Here is a 23,976-nt window from a genome sequence, read left to right as displayed (position 1 = left end):
ATGGATCGTCGTCGTCGTTTTTAATCTTTGCACACATAGAATACAACAATACAGGAAAAGTAGCCTGGTCTCCTTTAGTTTCTTTTTAGGATAAGATCATCCGTTGCCATATTTAAACACTTATTTATAGACATGCTAATTCGATAAAAGAGAAAAGAAAGAAAAGAAAAAACCAAAAAAAACCACCTTTTCAATATTGCATTAAAAGCATTTGTATGTCTTATTCTGTCCTTTAACATGACGTTACTGGTATATGCAAAGTTGTTGAAAACTCAGGTCAAAGTAATGAATTTGCTATTCCAGTTGCACAATGCAGGAAAAGAGAGGCCTCCGCGTCCAAAGCCGGGACTCCTGGGGAGGGGCAATTCCCCTAAAATGGAGGGGATTCAGGCGGGGGGGCAGGGCGAGGCTATCACTTAGAAAAGGGAGACTCATGAAGCCTTTCTTGTATTGTACCCCCCTCCCCAGTTACAAAATGACTCTTCCTGCAAACAACGTATTTACATTTGTGTTAACTTACACAGCAACTTCACAATGACTAGTACAGATTAAGAGAGTGCACTTCTAGAGTGAGTGTGTGAATGGGTGTCCACGTGTTTCTCAGCTAGCTACACCTTGTGACGTCGCCAAAGCGCTAAACGGTTTAACAAATCCCTCAAAAAATAAAAACCCTGGAACACAGTTAAAAAATAATAATAATAATAATAATAATCAAGCAAAGAAATAAATATTGAAAGAAACCATTGTTAATTGTAGTTCAGTTAAACGTAATACTAAACAACCAGTTATTTAACCAAAGTACGCAGAACTAACGAATATACTAGACTCTGAAGACCCAACGTAAAAAAAAAAATTGCTGAAAACAAAGGCAAAAATCTGCATAATTGTAAGTTTTGTTTCCATCTTACGTTCCCTTCATCATCTAAGGGACTTTTAAAATCTGCTTTGACAAGTAAATTCCCCCCCCCTTCCCTCATTTAGCAGGAATATCCTTTTCTTGCTCTGCCCCTTCTTCCTCCTCATTAACTATATATCGGGTTTTCAAAATGCAGTAACTTGTGCGCCTCTTTCTGGAGATTGATTCAGCTTAACCAAATAAGTCTTTAATGCCAGAGCCCTGCTTAAAACTTCTGTACCTTCTCCCTCACCTCATTTTGAAGACATTCCACCCCCAATGCAATAGCCAAAAGGTGCATTGTGAATTCGTGGATTTGTTCTGTGGGGGTACTATATGGTAGAAAGGAAGGTTTCTAAATTCCGCAATGGGTATCTGAAACCTTGCCCCCTACCAACAGCATCTTATTAGCAGCTGCCAGGAAGCTGTTTGTCCACACCATAGAAGGCTGCAAATAATAAAATAAAATAAAATGCAATAGCTAACTTTCCATTTCCCAAAAGCTATTGTTTTGTGGTTTTTTTTAAAAAAAAGGGCCAGAGGATCTTGGTTCAAAAGGCAAAGCAGGCTTTTTCTTTTTGGTTTTGCAAACGCACAGGCTTACATCTCACGACCGCGCCCCACCATTTGCCCTGGGCGCTGCTTTTTCTACCCTGCACATCCCTTTTCATCAAATCCAAACATGTTTACCCCCATCTCCATTATTTCAAAAAAGTGCAATATTGATATATATATATATATAGGAACAAAGGTTTACCAAATATGTACCTATATTTCTGGTTGTTTCTTTAAGAATGGTCGGAACATGCTTAGGACAGTTTTGGCTCTTTCGAAAATCTCCTTCTAAATAACGAAGACACTGACTTTCCTTTGTGCTTGTGAAGCTAACAGATCATCTTCACGAGACAGGCAGCAATGATGAACCGTGCTACGTGACGGACAGGGGTGGGGAGAGGACAAGCCAATAGTTTACACTGCTGTCAATGAGTCGAGGGAGGGAGGGAGGGAGGGAGGAAGGGAGGGAGGAGCAGTGATGGTCTGGTGAAGGGGGGAGAGAAAAGCAACAGACTATTAGCACGAACAGCCCCCTTCACTGACTGGTGGCTCTTGAGGCTTTTCAAGTTTGATGTCGATCACTGGTGGGAGAGGGGAGAGAAGTTAAGGGAAATAAAATCAGGAACAGGAAGAAGACCCAGCACCTCATCCGCCTAAATGTGTCCCCCCCCCCCCCGGGAGATTTCATTAGAAGACCAACGTTCAGGACGAGCATCACAGGCCAGGGGTGGAGTAAGGCCATTTTGGACTTTGGATCTGAGGGTCTCACACCCCGCACCTTTAGAATGCAAGGTGCGTCCCTTCAATCAGTTCAAAGGGCAAGCGACCCCCTCGACCCCCATTCCTGGCTTCTCATCTACCATATCCTTGATGCATTAGAGAGGGGAAAAGTCAGCCCTTTTAATTAAAAGAAGAATGATTCAGCACAAGGGCAGAGTTTCTCTTCATCGCCCCAGCTAGGGTGACCATTTGAAAAGGAGGACAGGGCTCATGTACCTTTAACAGTTGCATAGAGAATTTCAGCAGGTGTCATTTGTATATATGGAGAACCTGGTGAAATTCCCTCTTCATCATTACAGTTAAAGCTGCAGGAGCTATACTAGAGTGAGCAGATTTAAAAGAGGGCAGGGCACCTGCAGCTTTAACTGTTGTGATGAAGAGGGAATGTCACCAGGTTCTCCGTATATACAAATGACACCTGCTGAAATTCCCTTTTCAATACAACTGTTAAAGATACAGGAGCCCCGTCCTCCTCTTCATATGATCATCCTAGCCCCAGCATCACTGCAGGAATAAAATTCAGACTGTGATCTGCTGTGTGCAACATTTTTAGCACTGTTTCTGTCATACATGACACTTTCCATTGTTTCAAAGTTGAACTACCTGTTCCACACTGCCCTCTTTCCTACTTGATGTTTTCGTGTGCCCTTAACAGGTTTAAAAAATTGAAATTCTGTGCATATGACGACACACATGGCAAAACTAGCCTAGAACTTTGGACACACACACCTTCCAGCCTGGCTTGTTATAAATGCCACCTTTATCAATCTGATGAGAGCAAATACATCACAGAACCACAATTGTGGTTCTGTGATGTAATTGTGGTTAATATTTACAATTAAGTTCTCAAACTAAAATAAGTAGCCTGGGCAGAGCAGTGACAAGGGAATTGACCAGAAGTTCTTCTTAGTCCATGCATACTTTAAGAGGACAGCTCAAGATTCAGAATTTTTTTGGCTATCTACGCTCGCCCCACGGCCTGAGCTCGATCCCAGCGGAAGCTGGTTCTCAGGCAGCCAGCTCAGGGCGACTCAGCCTTCCATCCTTCTGAGGCTGGTAAAATGAGTACCCAGCTAGCTGGGGGAAAGTTAGCCACAACTGGGGAAGGCAATGGCAAACCACCCCGCTACGAAGTCTGCCAAGAAAACGTCAGCGAGAGCAGGCGTCCCTCTAGGAGTCAGTAATGACTCAGTGCTTGCACGAGAGGTTCCTTTCCTTTCCTTTTTTACACTCTACTAGAGGCCCAGTTACAAGTGGCCTCTGAACTTACATTTGAAGACAAAACTTAGTCCCATAAAGTTGACCTTTCACAGCATTCTAAACATCAGTCAGTGCTAGGGAATAAAGAATATCTGTTTTTTAGTGCACAGGTTCATAGCTACACCATTTCCCCTTAGCACTGTAACTCCATGCCCAAAAAAACTGCGTCCCTGATTTTTCCCCTGTAAAAATAAATAAATGCATAAAGGATGATCATGTCCTTTATCTTCTGGCATCTTAGCTGGGGCTAAGTGAAACCAAGAGGCATTTCTTATTGTATGGTCTTACATATTCCCCCCCCCCCCCCCAGACCCATTGGGAGTGATACCCTACACTATTTCAACAAACAACTCATCATATGAGTTATCCATGCTCTGATAACCTCTCGTTTGGATTACTGCAATGTGTTATATGTGGGGCTGCCTTTCAAAACAGTCTGGAAACTTCAGCTGGTACTAAACAGGGCAGCACGGTTACTAACAGGGACTGGCCGGCAAGGTCACATTACGCCAGTCCTTATCCAGCTTCATTGGCTGCCGGTCCAGGTCCGGGCAGATTTAAAGTGCTGATATTGACATTTAAAGCCCTAAACGGTTTGGGGCCAGGCTATCTGAAAGAACGCCTCCTCCCGTAAGTACCTGCCCGGACCTTAAGATCATCCACAGGGGTCCTTCTCCGTGAGCCCCTGCCAAAGGAAGTGAGGCAGGTGGCTACCAGGAGGAGGGCTTTCTCCGCTGTGGCACCCCGGCTGTGGAATGAGCTCCCCAGAGAGGTCTGCCTGGCGCCTACACTGTACTCCTTTCGTCACCAGCTGAAGACCTTTTTATTCTCAGTATTTTAACACTTAATTTTAACTGAAATTTCAATTTTACTGTTCTAACTCTGTATTTTAATCTTACATCAATTTTGCTGCGTGGTTTTATCCTGGTTGTGCTTTTTATACTGTCTTTTGTATTTGTGCTTTTAACCTGTTGGTTGTTTTATTATGGTTTTAATTTTTGTGAACCGCCTACAGCGCTTCGGCTATTGGGCGGCATAAAAATGCAATAAATAAATAAATAAATAAAATAAACATGGGTTTTGCTTCATGCCACTCATTACGTTTGGGATGGAGCAACAATTTCCCTCCAGAGTAAACTGGCTAGTGAACTCTGAAGGCTTGGTGGCTTCTTGCAGCAAAGCTGCGGCTTGCCTTACTTGCTTGAACCGTCCGGAAGTTTTAATTGCTCTGCAGGTTCTTCCTTGAATGTGCTCATGCACTTTGGAACATCACTGCCCTGGCACTCCGGCTCAAATGCACAACCCAAGTGCTCCAACACCACCACCCGGAGTCCCCTTCAAAGATCTACCCGTGCGATGGTAACCACTCTCTTTGAGTAATCCACTTTCTACCCGTCGTGCAAGTAACCGGTCTTCGCTTCCCGTCACTCCCATCATTCAAAAAGCAATGCCTTCTGAATCCCCTGGTCCTCCATACTCACGGTCCTACTCAATCCAGCAACTGGCAAAAAGGATACTGTCTTCTCTGCTTTTGTCCTGCGTGCTTTCCATTCCAGGTAAGGCAGCAGCCACACGTCGGAAAAGCTGGGAGGGGGATGCGGGGTTGGAGCGGGAAAGAAACCAGAAAAAGCAAATCAGAGGTGCAGTGACCAATATCGGCAGGCAGGACAACATCGTATGAGGAGGAATAGATGCTCTTGCCTGGGGACAGGGCGCCCCTGTGCTTTAAGAACTCCTGGCCACATTCCAAGCCGACAATGGAGAAAAAAGGTGCATTCTTCCCAAGCGCCTGGACGCTTTGGCATCCAGACCAAAAGAGGGCCCCTAACACATACCATCTTAATGAAACTTACACTCACCGCCTTTTTCATGGGAGAGATGAAGAGGTTTGATGGTCAAGCGTAGCACTTAGGGGTACAAGCAGATCCAGGAAACGATCACTGTTCGTCAGGGAGATTGGAGCATCTCCTTGACTAATAGTAAAAATATCTGAACACACCTTGGCCTGCATCCTCCTTGAGCTATTATCCCAACTCATAGCTTCCATTGTGAGTCTCACTCCAAAAACCTGCACAGTGTCTCCAGGGGACCGCATCACCAGCGACTCCTCCGTCCTGCTGCCTTTGCCAGTACTTAGAAAGTTATCGTTAAAAAGTGACGGATTTTCCCCAGAAGTGGAAGTCACTTGACAGGAACCAATTGGATTGCTGCATTTAAATCCAGCTGCCGACAACTGGCATTTAAAAATGCAGTAATCGCTTCGTTATATTTAAGCTGGGAACAAAATTATGCCTTAGGCTAGGTTCCGCTCCAAAATTTCTATGCTACAGAGGGGGAATTTGGGAAGCAAGTCAAGTCAAAGTAGATTTACCAGTCAGAGCATGCAGGAATAAATCCAATTAGGGAAACATTACAGAGAGCCAGAAAGCTGTATGGGGAATTTAAGGCCTTCACCCTCCAGGGTTCTTCCCTTCACCTTCAGTGCCCGTTTTATTTTATCTCCCTGGGCTCTGGATTTTCACACAGCAAGAGGGCACACTAACGTGGCAAGAGAATAGCGCGGCTTCATCCTACAAGTGTGCAGCTCAGCATTATTTGTTGCCGTATCGCTGTTTATATGCCATCTGCCACAGTGCAAAACCGAAAAAGACTTGGCTATGCCTGACCCCACTGCAGCTTTTCATTAAGTTGTGTCTTTATTGCGTCTCCCAGCCAACTTCCCCCAGGACTCCTTTGCTTCCTGCGCTTGCAGCAGGCGTAGCATGCGGGCTTTCAAGCCCCCTTTTTTGGCAAGCATGACAAGTTTAAAAGGAGAGATTCCTGGAAAGCCAGACTCGGCGGCAGGGCAAGCGGGACTCACCCAGCTCTGCTATCATGACCAATGTTCCCAAAGGAGGACGTAGCCACTGATGCTGGCCAAGCCGAGAGAGAGGAAGGTAATTATTTATGAATTACATTTATTTTTTGTCGTTGTTTATTCGTTCAGTCGCTTCCGACTCTTCGTGACTTCATGGACCAGCCCACGCCAGAGCTTTCTGTCGGCCGTTGCCACCCCTAGCTCCCCCAAGGTCAAGTCTGTCACCCCCAGAATATCATCCATCCATCTTGCCCTCGGCCGGCCCCTCTTCCTTTTGCCTTCCACTTTCCCTAGCATCAGCCTCTTCTCCAGGGTATCCTGTCTTCTCATTATGTGGCCAAAGTACTTCAGTTTTGCCCTTAATACCATTCCCTCAAATGAGCAGTCTGGCTTTATTTCCTGGAGTACGGACATCCCACCTTTTTTCCTCCAAGGAACCCAGGGCGGCGTACATAACCCTCCTCTTCTCCATGTTATTCTCACAACAACAACCCTGTGAGGCAGGTTAGGTGGCGGGGACACGCGTGCGCTGCATCATCAGTGCGCTGCCTCTCTTTAAGACCTGGAGTCAAGGTCTTAAAGAGACAGCGCACTGGCAATGCGGGCAGGCGTGTCCCCGCCACTCACTAAGGAAAGTCAGTCAGCGGGCCGGCAGGGTTGGAAGCGGAAGGCCCATTTCCAATTCAGGGCCTCTGGAAACAGAGCCCAGCCCCTCTGCCGCCCCATGCGATCCTCCCCCACGCACGCGTCCGAAGGTGCAGCCTGCAGCCAGCCACGCAAGGCGGTCACCACACCTTGTCTCGTTGCCTCCTGACCCTGCCTGTCCGATGCCAGGCAATTTCCCCCTGCGCACCGGAGTCCTCTGCACACTTTTCCAGGAGGAGAAATGTTTCTCCATTCAGGGGGGTGTTACTTCCAAGCCAACGTTTACAAAGTGAGGCTGCAAAACCACCAAACCGAACAAGCCTCCTTTCCAGAGCTTTATACAGATTTGGGTTTCTCGATAAGTTGCATTAAAAGCATAGAACAACCCCTAAATGTCTGTGTACGGAAATAGAAGCTCCTTAAGGATGCGGTCCACCCTACTGCAAAGGCTTGATAATAGCAACCTTAACTTTGGGAAGTGGTGATTATTACTTTTTTCAAATTCTTCTGTCCAGCTCCATAGATGATGACCTGATTCAGCCCTCTGATTCCCCCAGAGGGAAACACGAGGCTATCAGGCTGAATGCACCTTTTTACATAACTGAATGAAAACAGTGAGACTTGTACCACCAATTTTGCTCCAAGGTAGGAGGTACCATCTGTCCTCATGTTCAGCTAGGCAGTAGCATCTTGGAAGATTTTTTACTCACAGCATTGAAAAGTAAGCTTCCATGTGAGATATATGTAGCAGATACAAATTTGTATATCAAAAAAGAGGCAATGTGATGTAAACATAATTCCCACTGACATTTTCATACAGACACTATTGGTGCTCTTCGGTTGGTTGATGTTAATGCGGATGTAAAATGCACATTTCTAGATTTTTTAAAATTTGTATTTCTATAATGTATTAAGTGGTTTATAATACTTAAAATACCCAACTGTTCCTAGTATTAATCTAGTAAGATGAAGACAAAAGGGATAGAGAAATAAAGAGAATAGAAAGATGTGATGTCAAAGCTAGGCAAAAAAAAAGTAAAGAAAGGAATTCTGAATTTCAGTTCTAGCACGGAGATATGGTAGCACAAGTTCATCTAGAGATTTACAGATGAGAAGTACATTCTTAAAACTTTATACAATATAAATAAATATCTAATAATGGAAGCCAGGAAAGAGAATAATAAAGGGGGTGTCATGGTGTAAAACGTTAAAAACCATTGTTTTTTAAAAATAGAAATAATCCTTTTTGGTAAACATTTCCAATTTAAAGCCAACAAAAAGAAATAAGAAAAGAAAACCCTCCATGTTACATGCAACCTTAATTTAGGAAGGAGCTTTTAAATTATGCTCCTCTTGACCTTACAGTTACAAGATGGGGGATACTTGGCTCAGCAATACCACAAGAGAGAAGGATCTTGAAATTGTTGTAGATCACAAGCTGAATATGAGCCAACAGTGCGATATGACTGCAAGAAAGGCAAATGCTATTTTGGGATGTGTAGCTTCCAAATCATATGAGGTACCCAGTCTATTCGACACTGGGATGATCGAGAAGAGATCCTGGCCCTCAATACCCTTGAGTATCTTGTCCACTTCTGGGCTCCACAGTTCAAGAAGGACGCAGACAAGCTGGAGGGTGTTCAGAGGAGGGCAACCAGGATGATCAGGGGTCTGGAAACAAAGCCCTATGAAGAGAGACTGAAAGAACTGGGCCTGTTTAGCCTGGAGAAGAGAAGATTGAGGGGAGACATGAGAGCACTCTTCAAAGTCTTGAAAGGTTGTCACACAGAGGAGCGCCAGGATCTCTTCTCGATCCTCCCAGAGTGCAGGACACGGAATCATGTTTTTAATGTTTACTATTTTTAACTGTTGCAAACCGCCCAGAGAGCTTCGGCTGTGGGGCGGTATATAAATGTAATAAACAAATAAATAAATAATCATGTCTCCCCTCAATCTTCTCTTCTCCAGGCTAAACTTTCCCAGTTCTTTCAGTCTCTCTTCATAGGGCTTTGTTTCCAGACCCCTGATCATCCTGGTTGCCCTCCTCTGAACACGCTCCAGCTTGTCTGCGTCCTTCTTGAATTGTGCAGCCCAGAACTGCACGCAATACTCTAGATGAGGCCTAACCAGGGCCAATACACAGCAAGCAATTTTTGTGTTTTTACTGCTAAGTCGCAGTCACCAACTGATGAATCCACCACAGACTCTTACTACAATTCTGAGTGGCAAAGAACTTACAAGTTGTTCCTGAGAAAAAGCATTATAATGTAGGCCAACCTATCTCAAGATGTTGTAACCCATCTTGCACACCTGCAGCTCACATATACCCCACTGGTGACATAGTCCAAAATGCTACACTCCACCCTTTTCTACTGCTTACAAAACACCTCATAGTAAGCAAAAGTTCTATGGGCCACTAGTTGTATCGTAGGAACCGAGAAAAAAGAGAACAAACTCAAAGAGAACAAACAAGACAAGAAACCTGATGAACTACAGGCATTTCACACCACTGTCACCAAACCCCTTTGGTTATGTATCATTGTCTGCAAAGTTTCCTTTGAGTTACCATGAGGGATAGAAGCATTAAAAATGCAAGGTGGTTTTCTCCAACACTGCATGCTAGTCTGCTGTTTTAAGGGCCACTTTGTAAGATCTGTTCAGCCTTTTTTCTGGATATAAGTTGATCTAATCCTAAATTTGACTGCGTTACCATGGAATGACTAGCCGTTTGACAACCAATTGTCCATGCGCCTAACTGCAGGACACATAAAGCAAGCAAGCAAGCAAGCACCAACATTCTAGTAAAAACCAAAAATGTTGTAAAAAACCAGTCCCACATGTTCTGATGTGGCTGCAGATGTTCAAAGTTGGAAACACCACATCTTGGGAGGATGCCTTACCTGTTTTACATTGTATCCTGCCTTTGCGCTAGTTTCAATAAACATTACATTCAGCTCTTTGGCTTTCCTCTCCCCTTCCTCGATAGACACTTGCCTGGGGGGGAAAAGGAAGACATTGACTAGGATAGCATTACAGGCACCAGTGATTTTGGCTGGGCCCCCTCCGCGCGCACACACACACACACACACACCAAAAAACCAGTCTCATAACTGCTACTAGTTGATTCAAGACAGGCCCTGTCCATTAGCATGAACTAGTAAAGCCTATGCTTATAGCACTGTCAATGTACAAAATGATGTAACAGGAGAGACAGGCAACCTGTAATCCACGTTATTTTTTTTGAAGAGGAGGAGGTATAAGTAGCAAGGAATGCATATTTCAGGAGGGGATAAGGACCCGGGGATTAAGCCAAAGGCTTCACTGTTGTGCCAGTGTTTGGAGTAAGAATATGGCGGTCCCATGAGGCTTTTTCTGGAAGGCGGCTCCTGGTATACAGGGCAGCAAGTGGGAAAAGGCAAAGAGATTTTCAGAGAGCAGGAAGGGGGTTGGGGAGGTTGCGCAGAATGAGCAAAAATACAACAGGTAGGAACATCATGGGAATAAGGGAAGAGATAGGCTGGAGGCAAAGGTATAAAGAGTTTTAAAAGGATAAGGCAAGAGCTCGTGGTGGATACTGAAACGAGAAATATGTCTTTCGGAAAGCTTCCTAAATCTCGCATGGAGGTTTGGTGTCTTCAAGTGCATAGCCTGTATTAGCTTATTCTTATCCACAGCTTTGATTTCTTTTAGCCATCAGGGTAGTTATTTCTCTCATAATACCCTGGAAGTGTCTCTTGAGATCATCTACACCAGCCTTCCAGATGTATTGGGACTACAACTCTCATCTATCAACAGTCCAGTGGGCATGTGTGGCTGGGGATGATGGGAGTTGCAGCCCCAAACATCTGGAGGGTGTCAGGTTGGAAAGCTGATCTATACTTGTAGGTTACACAGAGGCAACAAATGCATTTCACATTCAGTTGGCAAAAAGAACAAGGCGATATTAAAAGCAAAGCATCTGCTAAAACTAGGGAAATATCTCAGGCACAAGCAGATAATCAACTTATTCGACAATAGCATGGAATATTCCTAGGAACAGAAGGAAGGCAGGGGGAGACTCCTGCTGTCACTACAGAGGTCTAGGTCCATCCTAGCTGTACACTCAGAGGAAATTCATATCTAAAAAAGTATTCTTGGTGTGTTAGGAATATTCCATTTCTCCACTTGCAAACTGACAGACGGAACACTCTGATACTGAAAGGTACACGTCTCATGTGCTAAAGAGCAAATACGTTTAAGATCCATAGCTGTCAGGGTCTCCACATTAACCCCAGAGACACAAGGAGCAGAAGCCTTTGCTTGTTAACGAGATGAAAGTTCTGCTTCTCAGGACTCCAATTATACATCTTCCCTTGTCTGGAGGCGCATACAGCCCACGAAGCATATCTTGCATCATTGTAGTTTCGGCTAAAAACTCAGTTTTGAAGCTCTAACAACACAATAGTCTTTTTCAATAAAAGGTGTTCAGGCTGGCCACAAAGGCAAGGAATGAATCTCCTTACCTCTTATCTGCTAGATCTGTTTTGTTTCCAACTAGCATTATGATGACATCACTACCTCTTTCCGTTCTGACATCATCAATCCATTTTGTGGTTTGCTGGAATGAGTTTACATCTAGGAAGGAAAAGTAAACAAGAAGGTGAAAGTCACCTTATACTATAAGGCTTGCAGCATTCTTATCACAGGCAAAGCTTTCGTGTCTGTTGCTCCGAGTCATCTGTGTCAGAGGCTGATCAAGATTTTGGTGTGTCTGGTGATAGGCTTCTCAACAAGGGGGTGGGGCTCCCAGCACTCAATACCCAATAATAAACTAGTCTGGCATTGCTACGGAAGCAACATGTCTCCCCTTAGGGCAGCCTTCCTCAACCTGGGGCGCTCCAGATGTGTTGGACTGCATCTCCCAGAATGCCCCAGCCAGCAGGCTGGGGCATTCTGGGAGTTGTAGTCCAACACATCTGGAGCGCCCCAGGTTGAGGAAGGCTGCCTTAGGGAGACCCACCACACTAAATACCAAAACGTTATAAAGCACTGCTACCAACATTCCCATTAATATCTGCTTAAGCACAAACTATGGGTCACCAAATAGAAGGCTCCTCGTGGAATGTTAACAGTATAAAAGTAACTTATACTTCGTGCTTCTTAATCATTTGTTAATTTGTCTTCTTTAAAAAAACCTCTATGGAGTAACTGAATACATTGATAGAAACAGAAGCTTTGCATTGGACAACACAAGAATATTTCTAGATTTGTTCTCTTCTTCTTCTTCTTCTTCTTCTTCATCTTCCTTATAAACCAAACTGTCTCCACCCAGAAAAACCTTCAGGAATTTTCTCTTTTTGGGGGGAGGCGGTCAGTGATGGATACAAAAGAAGTGGGCAGGTGTGGAGCCATGTCCATCACACCTGCCCAGAATGACCTGAGAAGCAGTAAAAGATGATAACCACACCTGGGGTGCTGGGCATGGGCTCATTCCCATCAAATCTCTTTTGGGACAGTTCATTGGTTTGTATTTTTATGCCCATTTTCTACCAATGAGAGAGCTACCATGGCAGTTCAAGGCAATTAAAGCCAAATGCAAGCAACAATTAAATTACGAGACAGAACAATCCTGGAGAGAGGAGGTTCTCAGCAAGAGCAGCGTCTCGGCACGATGGGTTTTTGGCAAGGTTTCAGGGCAAGTCACTGTCAGAGCCTGAACTATTACAAGAACTTAGCTCAGGCCTAGTTGTGAGCAAGACAGGCACCATGGCCTAGAAACTGTTTCTGCTGCAAGAGGTCAACGTTGGCCTATTTCCACATCAGGTTATCCAAGGCTGGCTGTTTCCCTAGACTTAAATAGAGAACGTTCACTTGGAAGGTATGTATTTATGAAATTATTTATGAGTTGCCCTTCACCCAAAAAAAGCTCCCCCCAAGGCAGCTTAAAATTTAATTTCTTAAAAAAAGAATATCACAAATAGATTAAAAACAAGAAAAAACAGAGAGAAGGATTAAATTACATTGAAAATAATCCAAAGGCCATATAGAACAAAAACAAAAGTTTTATTGGCCCACGTAATAAGCATGGAATTCAGTCTAACGTCCCTGGGGAAGACATTCCACAACTGTGGTGCAGCCACAGAAGAGGCCCTGTCCTGTGTTCCCACCAACCTAGTTTCTCTTGGTGGTGGGATATACAGCGGGGTCTTCAAAGCAGATCTTAAACCATGGGCAGGTTCATATAAGAAGAGGTGGTCTTTCAAATATCCTGGCCCCAAACCATTTACAGCTTTATAGGTAAGAGCCATCACTTTGAATTACACCCAGAAACAAACTGGAAACCAGTCTAGTTGATCAATCTGGCCACCCCATTTGCACTAGCTGTAATTTCCGAACACTTTTCAGGGGCCATCCCACATAAAGTGTGTTACAGTAATCCAAAGAAGAGGCAATGAAGGCATGGATCTCTGCGGCCAGATCTGCCTTCTCCAGGAAGGAGGTCCACTCTCCGAGAGCAACACCAGGTCCAGAAGCACCTCCACGCTGAGAACTGGATCCTTCAGAGGAAATGCAACCCCATCCAGAACAGGCTGCACCCCCAATCCCCGATTGGTTTGTGTACTGACCAACAGTGCCTCTGTCTTGCCTGGATTAAGCCTCAATTTGTTGGAGCACATCCTTTCCATAATGTCCACAGCTTCCTCAGCATCAGATGAAAAAGACACACAGACCTGTGTATCATCAGCGCAGTGATGGGACCCAAACCCAAAACTTTGCTGGACTTCGGTGGCAACTATTCAGCATGGAATAACATACATCCTCAGTTTGAAAAATACACCAACAGTTTGCCTGCCCACCTCTCATTAGCACAAAATGTTTCTTTTCGTTCATGCTTGGGGACACTGGATTCATCAGAAACTAAAGAGCTTATAGATCATGTCTATTCAGGCTAAGCCTAGCTGATTAGAAATTTCATTTTATGGGAAGACCCTAATTCTTCTGACCTTTATGCTTAAATGCCAGCTGTCTTGAAGTTGCATGCAATTCGTATTCCATTCAATTACGCCACACAGGTGATTTGAAACGAAGAAAAGAAGTTTAACTTCCTGGCAACTGGTTTCCCCCCAAAAATGCTTACTAGTATTTTTCATTTGTCTTTAAAGTGGAGATTGAGTTCTTAAAAATGAGCGTACTTTACTAGGAAATGAAAGAGCAAAACTAATTAGGAAAAAAGACATTCTTGTGGTATATGAGAGGAGGAGGAAGATACAACTCTTGGTGCTCAGACCCAGCTATTAGGAACAAGGAAGAAGCAAACAGCAATGACCTCAGTAGAGAAGCTCCATTTGGGAACCACCATTTGCAGAAAAAGCCAAACACGTGACAGTGACACCCACAGAACAGCAGATGAACTAAGATAGTGATGAGGTCAGCTGCTTTTCAGGAGTTCTGAACACACACACACACATATGTGGGAGTGGTGGGGTGGGAAAAGAAGTGAAAAATGGAAGAGAAAAACGGTCGAGATTTTGCTTCAAGTGTGAAAATCCAAACGCACCTTTGGGCAAAACCTCTGTGGTTTGTTCAGGCAGGCACAGGTGGTGCTGTAATTTAGGAAATCAGAGATGCCAAGGATCAAACCTGCAAAACCTCAGCGTCCCACCTAGAGGCCCTCTTTCAAGTCCAAATGTGCAAGTTAATTTTGTCTACTCAGTGGAGAGGAAGTGCTTCCTGCGCATGATCCAAGGCACTCTTAAGCAATGCTTTAAGGATTGCAGGTGCAAAACCTGGCCGGTTATACGGTTCAGCCCTGGTGAACCCAGCTCAAAACATGTTCCTACACACAAGACAGTCGAAACAAAGTAGAAAGTCTCCCACTTGAAGAGCCCGACGAGGAACAGTTTTTCATGCCAGGATGAGGAACAAGCAGATGACTGTGGTATGGCATGCACAGCTAGGCTTGAAGAGGGAGGGAGAGCGAGAGAGAGCGAGGGAGAGAGAGCAGAGAGTACCAGTAATGCAGAAATTTCCCCCCACTCACTTGTGATATCATAAACAACAACTGCAACAGTGGAGTCACGAATGTAGCTAGGGATCAAGCTCCTGAACCGCTCTTGACCTGCTGTGTCCCATAATTGCAACCGTACCTAACGGAAATCAGTCAAAACAAGCAAGAAAAAAAAACACAAAGGGTCAAAGCCGGAGCAAAATATACCTACTTGTGATATCGTAAACTACTACAGCAGCAGCGGAGTCACGGATGTAACTGGGAATGAGGCTACGGAAACGTTCCTGACCCGCAGTATCCCACAGCTGCAACCTGATCTGTGGGATGGGAGAAAATTAAAAAAAAAAGCCGAACTGCCACTAAAAATGAGTAAAACCGACTGCTTTTTTTAAAAAAAATAAAAAAAGCCAAGTAAAAATTATAAAACTCATGCATGGATGGAATTGCTTTGAGGTTGCAAGCAGACAGCTAGGAGTTTTCTTTGGCTGAAGGGGAGTCCATGGAGGGCAGGAAACAGAACACAGATCTGCCACTCAGAGGGCCACCCCACAGGTTTCCTTCACAGGCGGTATTTGGCATGTCTTGCTGCAGCTTGTTTGGGGAATTTAGAGGCACCCCTCTCTAAAGGGACCCTGTTGGCTCAAGAACACAGTGGCTGAAAGAGATCAGGGCAGATCTGATCTTCCCAGAGAAACCAGAGGCTGTGAAAATTAGTAGGCGAGGGATCAGTGCGCTTTATCAGCAAAGCCAACTGCCAGCTGATAGCCATGGATAGAATATGACTTCGATTTAAAAACAAAAAACAAAAAATCCAAAACAAAATCAGCATTCATGACGACGGTGACATCCGTTCCTTATGTGAATTCAGAAATACCCCATAAAGGCCACACCAGGGCTTGGAACGGTTACTTCCATTAGGGTCACCCATTCTGCTGGGACATTGATTTGCTGCAAGTAAAGGTTTCATTTAGAATCCATGAATGTGGTTTCTGTTGATACATGCTTTTAACAAGAGAAAAGGAAGGGAGCGGCCTTCGAAATAATCGAGTGTAAGTAAGGACCTATAGGGCAGCCTTCCTCAACCTGGGGCGCTCCAGATGTGTTGGACTACAGCTCCCAGAATGCTGCTGGCTGGGGCATTCTGGGAGATGCAGTCCAACACATCTGGAGCGCCCCAGGTTGAGGAAGGCTGCTATAGGGTATAGTTCAAATTCCTAAGACACTTAGAACACAAATTATCTTGCGAGATATTTTCGTTAACTCAATGATGTATATTTAACAGATGTATATTTTTACAACAGCCATTATGTCATCAAATCAAGTCAATAATCCAAATATAATACCAACAGTGCAAAATCGAGGTTCCAATTACAATACCAAATCAAGACAGTAATTCCAGATTATACATTCCGTTTCCAATAGTCTTCCTCAGTTGTATGTCACTGTCTGTGTTTTAGTTTGTCAGTCACTTGAGTTAACAAAAATATCTCCCAAGATAATTTGCGTTCTAAGTATTTTAGGAATTTGAACTATACCCTATAGGGCAGCCTTCTTCAACCTAGGGCGCTCCAGATGTGTTGGACTGCATCTCCCAGAATGCCCCAGCAGCTGGCTGGGGCATTCTGGGAGTTGTAGTCCAACGCATCTGGAGCGCCCCAGGTTGAGGAAGGCTGCCCTATAGGTCCTTACTTACACTCGATACATGCTTTAATACATAATCTTGGTAAAGGCAGTTGCAATGTTAAAGGATGGAGACATCATGGAGTGAGTGGATACCCTGTTGGATTTTAACCGGGGAATCCCAGGTTAATTCCTTTTCACTCACTGGCCTTGAGTCACGTGTGCCTTAATTCCCCATTTGAAAAGGGGATGATCTGAAGGCACACAGTGCAGCCACTGTGCTGAAGCTCAGCAGTTCTGGATCTGGTCAGTGCCCGGAGCCCTGAGCTCTGTCATGGAAGAAAGTGGAATATAATGCAATAAATAACTAGTAAAACATATCCTTTGCTACCTTAATGTGTTCCAAGGACAAGTGAGAAACAACGTACAATAAATTTGTAAGCTAGAAACAGGCGAGCTTGGGTTTTAAAAATGTTTTTAATTGGACATGCTTCTTTTGGCAAAAGGCCAGTTTGAGCTAGACGGGCGTTTGAATTAGGCATTACACGTTATTGTAATTTTATTGCCTTATTCTTTGTAAGCTGCACTGAGAGTTTTGGCTGAAGAGAAGTCAATATGTATGGTAAATAAACAGGTGCAGAGCAGAGGATCATTTCCCCCCCCTTTCTGTCCAATAAAAGTTCTGGATAATCTCAGTCTGAATTCTCCTAGCCAAAGAACACGCTGTACAATAAAACGATAGCACTTATTCTGCATCTCTATTTTGTATTATAATATTGAGACAGCTTTCACTCACTCTGTCAATTGCTGATTTAAATTAGAGTCTCTGCAGTGCAAATATAAAAAGCCAGTTCACGGGGAAACGTTCTCTAAAAGTTTTCCGTTGAATTCTAGGTTTCTGACTTCACATAAAGTGGGTCTTACAATGATGTATTTTTCAAGTAAGCCCCTCAAGTAAGCTTTGAACTAAACATTTTTCAAGCCAACGCAGACATGCAATATGGCATTGTGCAGAGTTTGCACCGGTAGGGTCAGAGACAGTAATTATCTACAATGACGCAATGCAGATACAACTGTAGCACATTCAGTTGGCCTCACCTGGTACTCCAGGCTGCTCTTGCACTTGGATTTAATCCCCATTTAGACAATGCATTGTACTCCCTGTAGTAGAGTACAGTCTAATTACTACAAAACTCTTACTCACTGTGCGATCCTCCAAGTACATGGTTTTTGATAAGAAGTCAATGCCAATTGTTGCCTGCAAAACAAAGTTTTCAATGGTGAGTTAATTAAAAAAAAAGTGCAGTCACTTTCTTTGAACAGCAGTGTTCCCACGAGACAGTAGATCTACTTTACTATTGGTCAAGAATAAGGAAAGCTCAAAATGTCTCGGATATTAGCCATAATGCTGGATCTACTTAAATACAACATTAAGTGATGAACAAAACTCGTTTTTGATTTCCGGTAAACAATGAACAATAAATCTATACGGACGCAACTGTTAACAGGGACAGTGAAATGTGACCTCGAGTAGGAGCTATCAGAATCACATACAAAAACTTGTTCCCCTTTAGAAAATAAAAATAGCAAGTTTCCATCCCTCATGTGTGTGCGGGGGAAGAGAACCAGCTAAAAAGGTTCAAAAAGGTGGAAGTCCACCTCCACAAAATCACCTTTTGTTCTTTGTGAACATATTGCTGTGACTACTTTTCATCTCTACAGATGCACCATCAGCAAGTTTATGTGCTGTACATGACACAGTTCCAATACTGGCCTCTGGCGGGGACTACGACAGGGATGGAGAATTTGGGGATGCAGAAGTAGCAAGGGGAGAAGACGTCGGGTGGTGGTGTAGTTAGTGTACCCTGGAGAAAACCATATTGAAAGTGTTGGTCTTGGACCTGAAGGAGGGGAAAGTGCATGTGTGCGTGTGTATTCCAAGGAGCAGCAGGCAAAGCAAGAGTAGGCTGAACATTTCTTTTGGAAGAGCCATATACTGAGGGCCCAACTCAGCCCCATATTTGAATGTGGGAAGGCATCCTCCCCACATAAAATTTGCTGTGGCGGTGTGACGCGGGGAGGAGAAAGAGCATTGCAAACTGATTCATCTTCTTTTATAGCAGATGGCATCGCTGATTTGTAGAAAGCTATTTAGTGCCTCCCACCAACAGCATCATTGGGTGATGATGATTCGTGCTGATCCAGTCAAGGTTTTCAGGATGGATTCTGCCTCTGTATGTGAATCTGACACGTGACGTTCAGGTCAGTTCCAGCCAATGCTGTGATATTTTATGCTGAAAAGCTTTCTCGTCACATTCAAAATTCAACTTCTCAGCGAACTGAGCAGTTATTCCATTGGACAACATGGTTGTATCTACACCACAAGTTTAAACTGGCTTAATAAGTCAAACTCTCTCCCAGGGATTTGAGTTGGGTACTGTTGTGCCACCGGACACCACAACATCCCATTCTGTCAAATGTTCTGCATATTTAAAATTAAGCAAGCAAAGAGGAAACTTTACCCAAAGCATGCAAGGTAGCCTAAAGATGACTCTGCATCGTTTATCTCGCCTGCCGAATAGACACTAAAGCAGAAGAATTTGGACTTTGTAACAGTGTGTACATGCAGAGATTCATGCATAAAAATGGGAACATTAAATTAGTAAAAACAAATTGTATGCACTGAAAGCTCTTAGAAACGGAGCCTTTTCCACTCTGCTATAACAAACCCATTTTACCAAGCGTGCCATTTCATCTCCTTCAGTTTTTCCGAGACCCAGTGGGAAATGCTGCACTGATTTGCAAGTCTGCGCCACTGCTGAAGCAAGTTTGTTAATAACTGGCAGGCAACAGCTATAGTCCTGCAGTGAGCAAATCCACATATGCACACACACACCCTCGCCACATACAGCAAATATCAAATATAAGCTCTCTAATTTTTCTAGTGATCAACAACACTATGGTATTGGCAAAAGGCATGAAGTGTTCTCCCCCACTCAAGCCTTTCGGACTGGGTGCTGAATGTCATCGATTCTCCAGCTGTGTCTTCTCCATCTGCACCACCAACTCTGGCCTAAACAGGTTTCTTGCAACTTTCTATAAGGAAGGGGTCGCTGGAGTAGGAAGAACATTCTAATAATCCAAGAGGGAATGAAGGGGAACAGAAAGCAGAAGCTCACAACTCCCACCTGGTTGGTATTAGCAGGAGGAGCCCTCCATCCTGACTCCTGATACGGGGGATCATAGAATCATAGAATAGTAGAGTTGGAAGGGGCCTACAAGGCCATCGAGTCCAACCCCTGCTCAATGCAGGAATCCACCCTAAAGCATACCTGACAGATGGCTGTCCAGCTGCCTCTTGAAGGCCTCTAGGGTGGGAGAGCCCACCACCTCCCTAGGTAACTGGTTCCATCGTCGTACTGCTCTAACAGTCAGGAAGTTTTTCCTGATGTCCAGCTGGATAGACCTTTACGGCATCCACTGAGGATCAACAGCCTCTGAGGAGTACTGAATGGAAACAAGGTTCACCTCCTCTACCTGCCTACTGAGCTTTTACATGAGTTGAGGAAAACTCAAAACTCCCAGCATCAATCAATCAATCAATCAATGTACCTTTATTGGCATAAAACAACCACAAACCATACAAAAACATCTTGACATCCTCCAGACAAACTAGTACTCTTACATTGTGCAATTCAGCCTGCTAGTATAGTAGACAGTACTAATCTCCCTGCTGACTATTCCACCATGCCTCTGGGTGTAGCTCCCAGTCTTTGATAGGTCATTACATAATGGGCAAATAATGCAACATTTTCAAGCATTCCCCCCCCCCCTCCGCAGATAATAGGGTCCGTAGAGTGTCAGACCCCGCGGATCCTTGACAATTTAATAAGATCTTTTCCAGATATCTCTGCCGTTGGGATACGTGGAGAGGGCAGTGTAAAAATATATGTTCATGGGTCTCAATACAACCCCCACTACATAAACATAACCTGGCTGAATATGGTATACCTCTGAACCGCCCCGTTAGTAATGCAGAGAGAAGGGCATTGCACCTAGCTAACATAAACACTCTTCTCAATTGCGGATTGTACAGCAGCTGTAAGTAAGGTGCCATTTTACCAGGCTTAACAGGCAGGTGGAAATGTAGTGGGGAGCATGAGGTATTTGCTACACTGTTGAGTTCCTGATACTCGACATCTAAAGTTCTTTCTCTAATGACCCTGAAAGCTTCAGTTTGGTTTAACATACCCAGATTTAAAAGGTCTAGACCAAGCAAGTTTAATTTGGCATAGAAGTCTAACATCCCTGAACACATAACTGAATCAGAGAGGAGTTGAAAAATCAGGCTACCACTATCCGCTTTATAGAGGATGCCAATCCAATATTTCACAATCCTCAACCAGGCCTGTGTGTTTAGCCTTACAGGTCCAGTTTCAAGGCACAGAGCATTATTATTATTATTATTATTATTATTATTATTATTATTTTATTATTTATTTATATAGCACCATCAATGTACATACGGAACACAGCATGGCATGCCTAGGATCTTCCGTAGAAAGACCGATTGAACACGTTCCAAGGCTGGGCCCAATGCCTTGGCCCATACTGGAATACCATACAGGGCTTGAGTAACCACCTTAGCTTTATAGACCATAATGGCTGCTGGTACATAGCGGTTACCTTGGGAGTAATAAAACCTTGAAATTGCCAATGTTGAGAGTTTAGCCACACTCTCCACTGCACGGCGGTGGCAGGACCATGCCTGATTATAATGAAACATAATTCCCAGATATTTAAACCACCGCACTTGCTCGATCTCGTTACCCTTACAGGTCCACTTGTGAGGGGACCACCTATTAGCAAAGACCATAATTTTGGTCTTGTCGTAGTTTATCTCCAGCTTATTGGTTATTAAATATTCAATAGTTCTGTTTAGCAGCCTCTGGAGGCCAACTCGGGTACGTGAAATAAGGACCATATCGTCCGCATATAAGAGAAGAGGCACCCAGCTATTCCCAAGCTTTGGTCAGTGGCTATTAACGTTCTCCAAAGTCAGTGGTAGGTCATTCAGAAAGAGTTTAAAAAGTAAAGGAGCCAAAACACAGCCCTGCTTAACCCCTCAGTTAATAGAGCATTTTTTAGATAATACCCCTGATAAAGGGATTTTATCAGTAGGAGAAGTCTCCTGTCAATTCCTTGTTGGGTAAGTTTATCCCACAACAGTTCTCTATTAACTGAATCAAAAGCCCCTTTTAAATCAACGAAGGCAACATACAGTCTAACCTTGGCTATCTTCACCTGTTTATGAATGAGATGGGAGAGGATCAGGCAGGTTTCAATTGTAGATTTCCCTTTCCGGAAACCCATCTGTTCAGGACCAAGAATGGATTGAGAATTTGTCCAAGTCTCCAACTTATCATTTAGATATCTTGCATAGATTTTGCCAATAACTGACAGTAAACTAATCGGGCGATAGTTAACCGGAAGATCAGGATCGCCCTTTTTAAATATAGGCACAATTATTGCAAAAATCCAATCTTTAGAGAGATATCCAGAGTTATTAACCTTTGTGAAGAGAGGTGCCAGAAGCTGAGCCCACCAGTCCTGATTACACTTAAGAAGCTCAGCAGGTATTCCATCAGGCCCAGGAGCCTTCCCAGGTTTTAATAAACCAATTAACTGGCAAATCTCCCCTGGGTCCAACGGGGGACATTTAGGGATCCCGGAGGTAGGCAGATCTAAGTCAGTAACCTGGGCGAGACTACTATCCAAAAAAGTCCTCTCAAAATACTCTACCCAAACATTGGGGGCAATTTTTGCCGAATCTTCTCCCGGTAACCTTAATGATCCTGTAACTATTTTCCAAAATAACCTGCTGTTTTTTGTTAATACTGCTTGTAATAATTTCTCCCATCGATCTTGATAGAACCTTTGTTGCTTGGCTATCATTAGCTTGCCTAGATCTTTTTTTGATTCCGAGTATTTCAGTAGAAGGCTATGGTCATTAGAAGTTCTAAAGTCCTTATACATCTCCCTAATTTGTTTCTTGGCATCCTTGCACTCTTGGTCGAACCAGGATTTCCTATATCCTATATCCCCACTACTTGATGGTCTCATTTCCTGCCCTAGTTCTTTAAGGAGTTGATTAATCAAAAGTTCATACTCGCTTATTATATCTATATTCTTTTCTCCACTGAGAATGCCATCAATCAGTTCCTTACAACAGGGTTGCTTAATTAATTGATGGAATTTTCCAGAAAAGCTGCTGTCCCAGCGGATTTTATAACCATACTCCGAGCCAGATCCCCCTCTTGGGGCTGGATCTGTATTAGGACTAAGGCAGTCCAGGACCAGAATTAGTGGGAGGTGATCACTTCCAGTGTTGTCCCCAACACAGAATTCTAATACATATGGTTTCAGCTTGTTAGAGATCAACATAAAATCAACAACACTCGCACCTCGGCCAGAAACATACGTAAACTGTCCTGAATTTGTAAAATCTTCTAGGCCGTTTAACCAAAGCTTATTGAGGGCAACACTAAATTTAGCCAAACTAATTCCAGCCCCATTAAGTACAGGGTCTTTAGATCGTCTTTTGAACCAACAAATCGGGGGAAGAAGCTCCTCTTCTTCGACCACCAGTGCTTTTAAGAAAACCTGCCCAGAGTGCCCCGTCCTAGCATTCATATCCCCCATAATAATCAATTCTGCTACCGGGTATTTACTTTCTAGATCCTCAATACAGACCAGACGGTCTTCCCAATATTGGGATCGCATTCCCAGCATCATGAGAACCCCAGCTTTCCTTTCAAGGTTTAGCCCATGTGTCTGAGAAGACCAAGCATGAGGTGAAGGCAGAAACTATAGTGCAGTAGAATATCTACTATGTTTTATTTATGTATTTAAAACATTTCTTGGCTACCTTTCAGAGCAGAAGCCCTTTGAAATGGCTTCTGCTCTGAAAGGTGGCCAAGAAGGCCATGGTAAAATAACATTTTTTCAAGGCCTTTTAAAAGCCTGCAAAGGATGGATATACCAACTACGCCCTTATCTGGACAGAAATAGCCTAGCTACAGTTATCCATGCTCTGATAACCTCTCGCTTGGATTACTACAATGACGTGGGGCTGCCTTTGAAAACGGTCCGGAAACTTCAGCTGGTACAAAACAGAGCAGCACGGATACTAACAGGGACAGGCCGGCGAGACCACATTACACCAGTCATTTTACAACTTCATTGGCTGCCAGTCCAGGTCCAGGCCCCATTCAAAGTGCTGGTATTGACATTCAAAGCCCTAAACGGTTTGGGGCCAGGTTATTTGAAGGAACGCCTCCTCCCATATGTACCTGCCCGGACCTTAAGATCATCCAC

The 23,976-nt window shown here is 43.9% G+C and overlaps 1 protein-coding gene across 2 annotated transcripts in view; it reads right to left on the bottom strand.

Annotated features, from left to right (window-relative positions):
- The window catches only part of RAB6A (RAB6A, member RAS oncogene family), an 84,802-nt gene continuing 60,826 nt past the window's right edge, over positions 1-23,976 (bottom strand). Inside the window, exons 3-8 of one of the 2 annotated variants that reach the window (XM_063127297.1) lie at positions 17,804-17,857; positions 15,191-15,296; positions 11,495-11,606; positions 9,893-9,986; positions 5,008-5,074; positions 1-2,031 (exon numbers count right to left, since the gene is read on the bottom strand). In XM_063127297.1, the coding sequence (XP_062983367.1) occupies positions 1,967-2,031; positions 5,008-5,074; positions 9,893-9,986; positions 11,495-11,606; positions 15,191-15,296; positions 17,804-17,857 (498 nt within the window). In that variant the 3' untranslated portion in view covers positions 1-1,966. Of the gene's footprint in view, positions 2,032-5,007; positions 5,075-9,892; positions 9,987-11,494; positions 11,607-15,012; positions 15,119-15,190; positions 15,297-17,803; positions 17,858-23,976 lie in introns of both variants that reach the window. The other variant, XM_063127296.1, reaches the window with a different exon arrangement.

Source organism: Elgaria multicarinata, chromosome 5 (genome assembly GCF_023053635.1).
Source record: "Elgaria multicarinata webbii isolate HBS135686 ecotype San Diego chromosome 5, rElgMul1.1.pri, whole genome shotgun sequence".
Classification (NCBI taxonomy): domain Eukaryota; kingdom Metazoa; phylum Chordata; class Lepidosauria; order Squamata; family Anguidae; genus Elgaria; species Elgaria multicarinata.
Note: the sequence above shows the minus strand (reverse complement) of the source record. Positions and strands in the feature narration are given on the sequence as shown.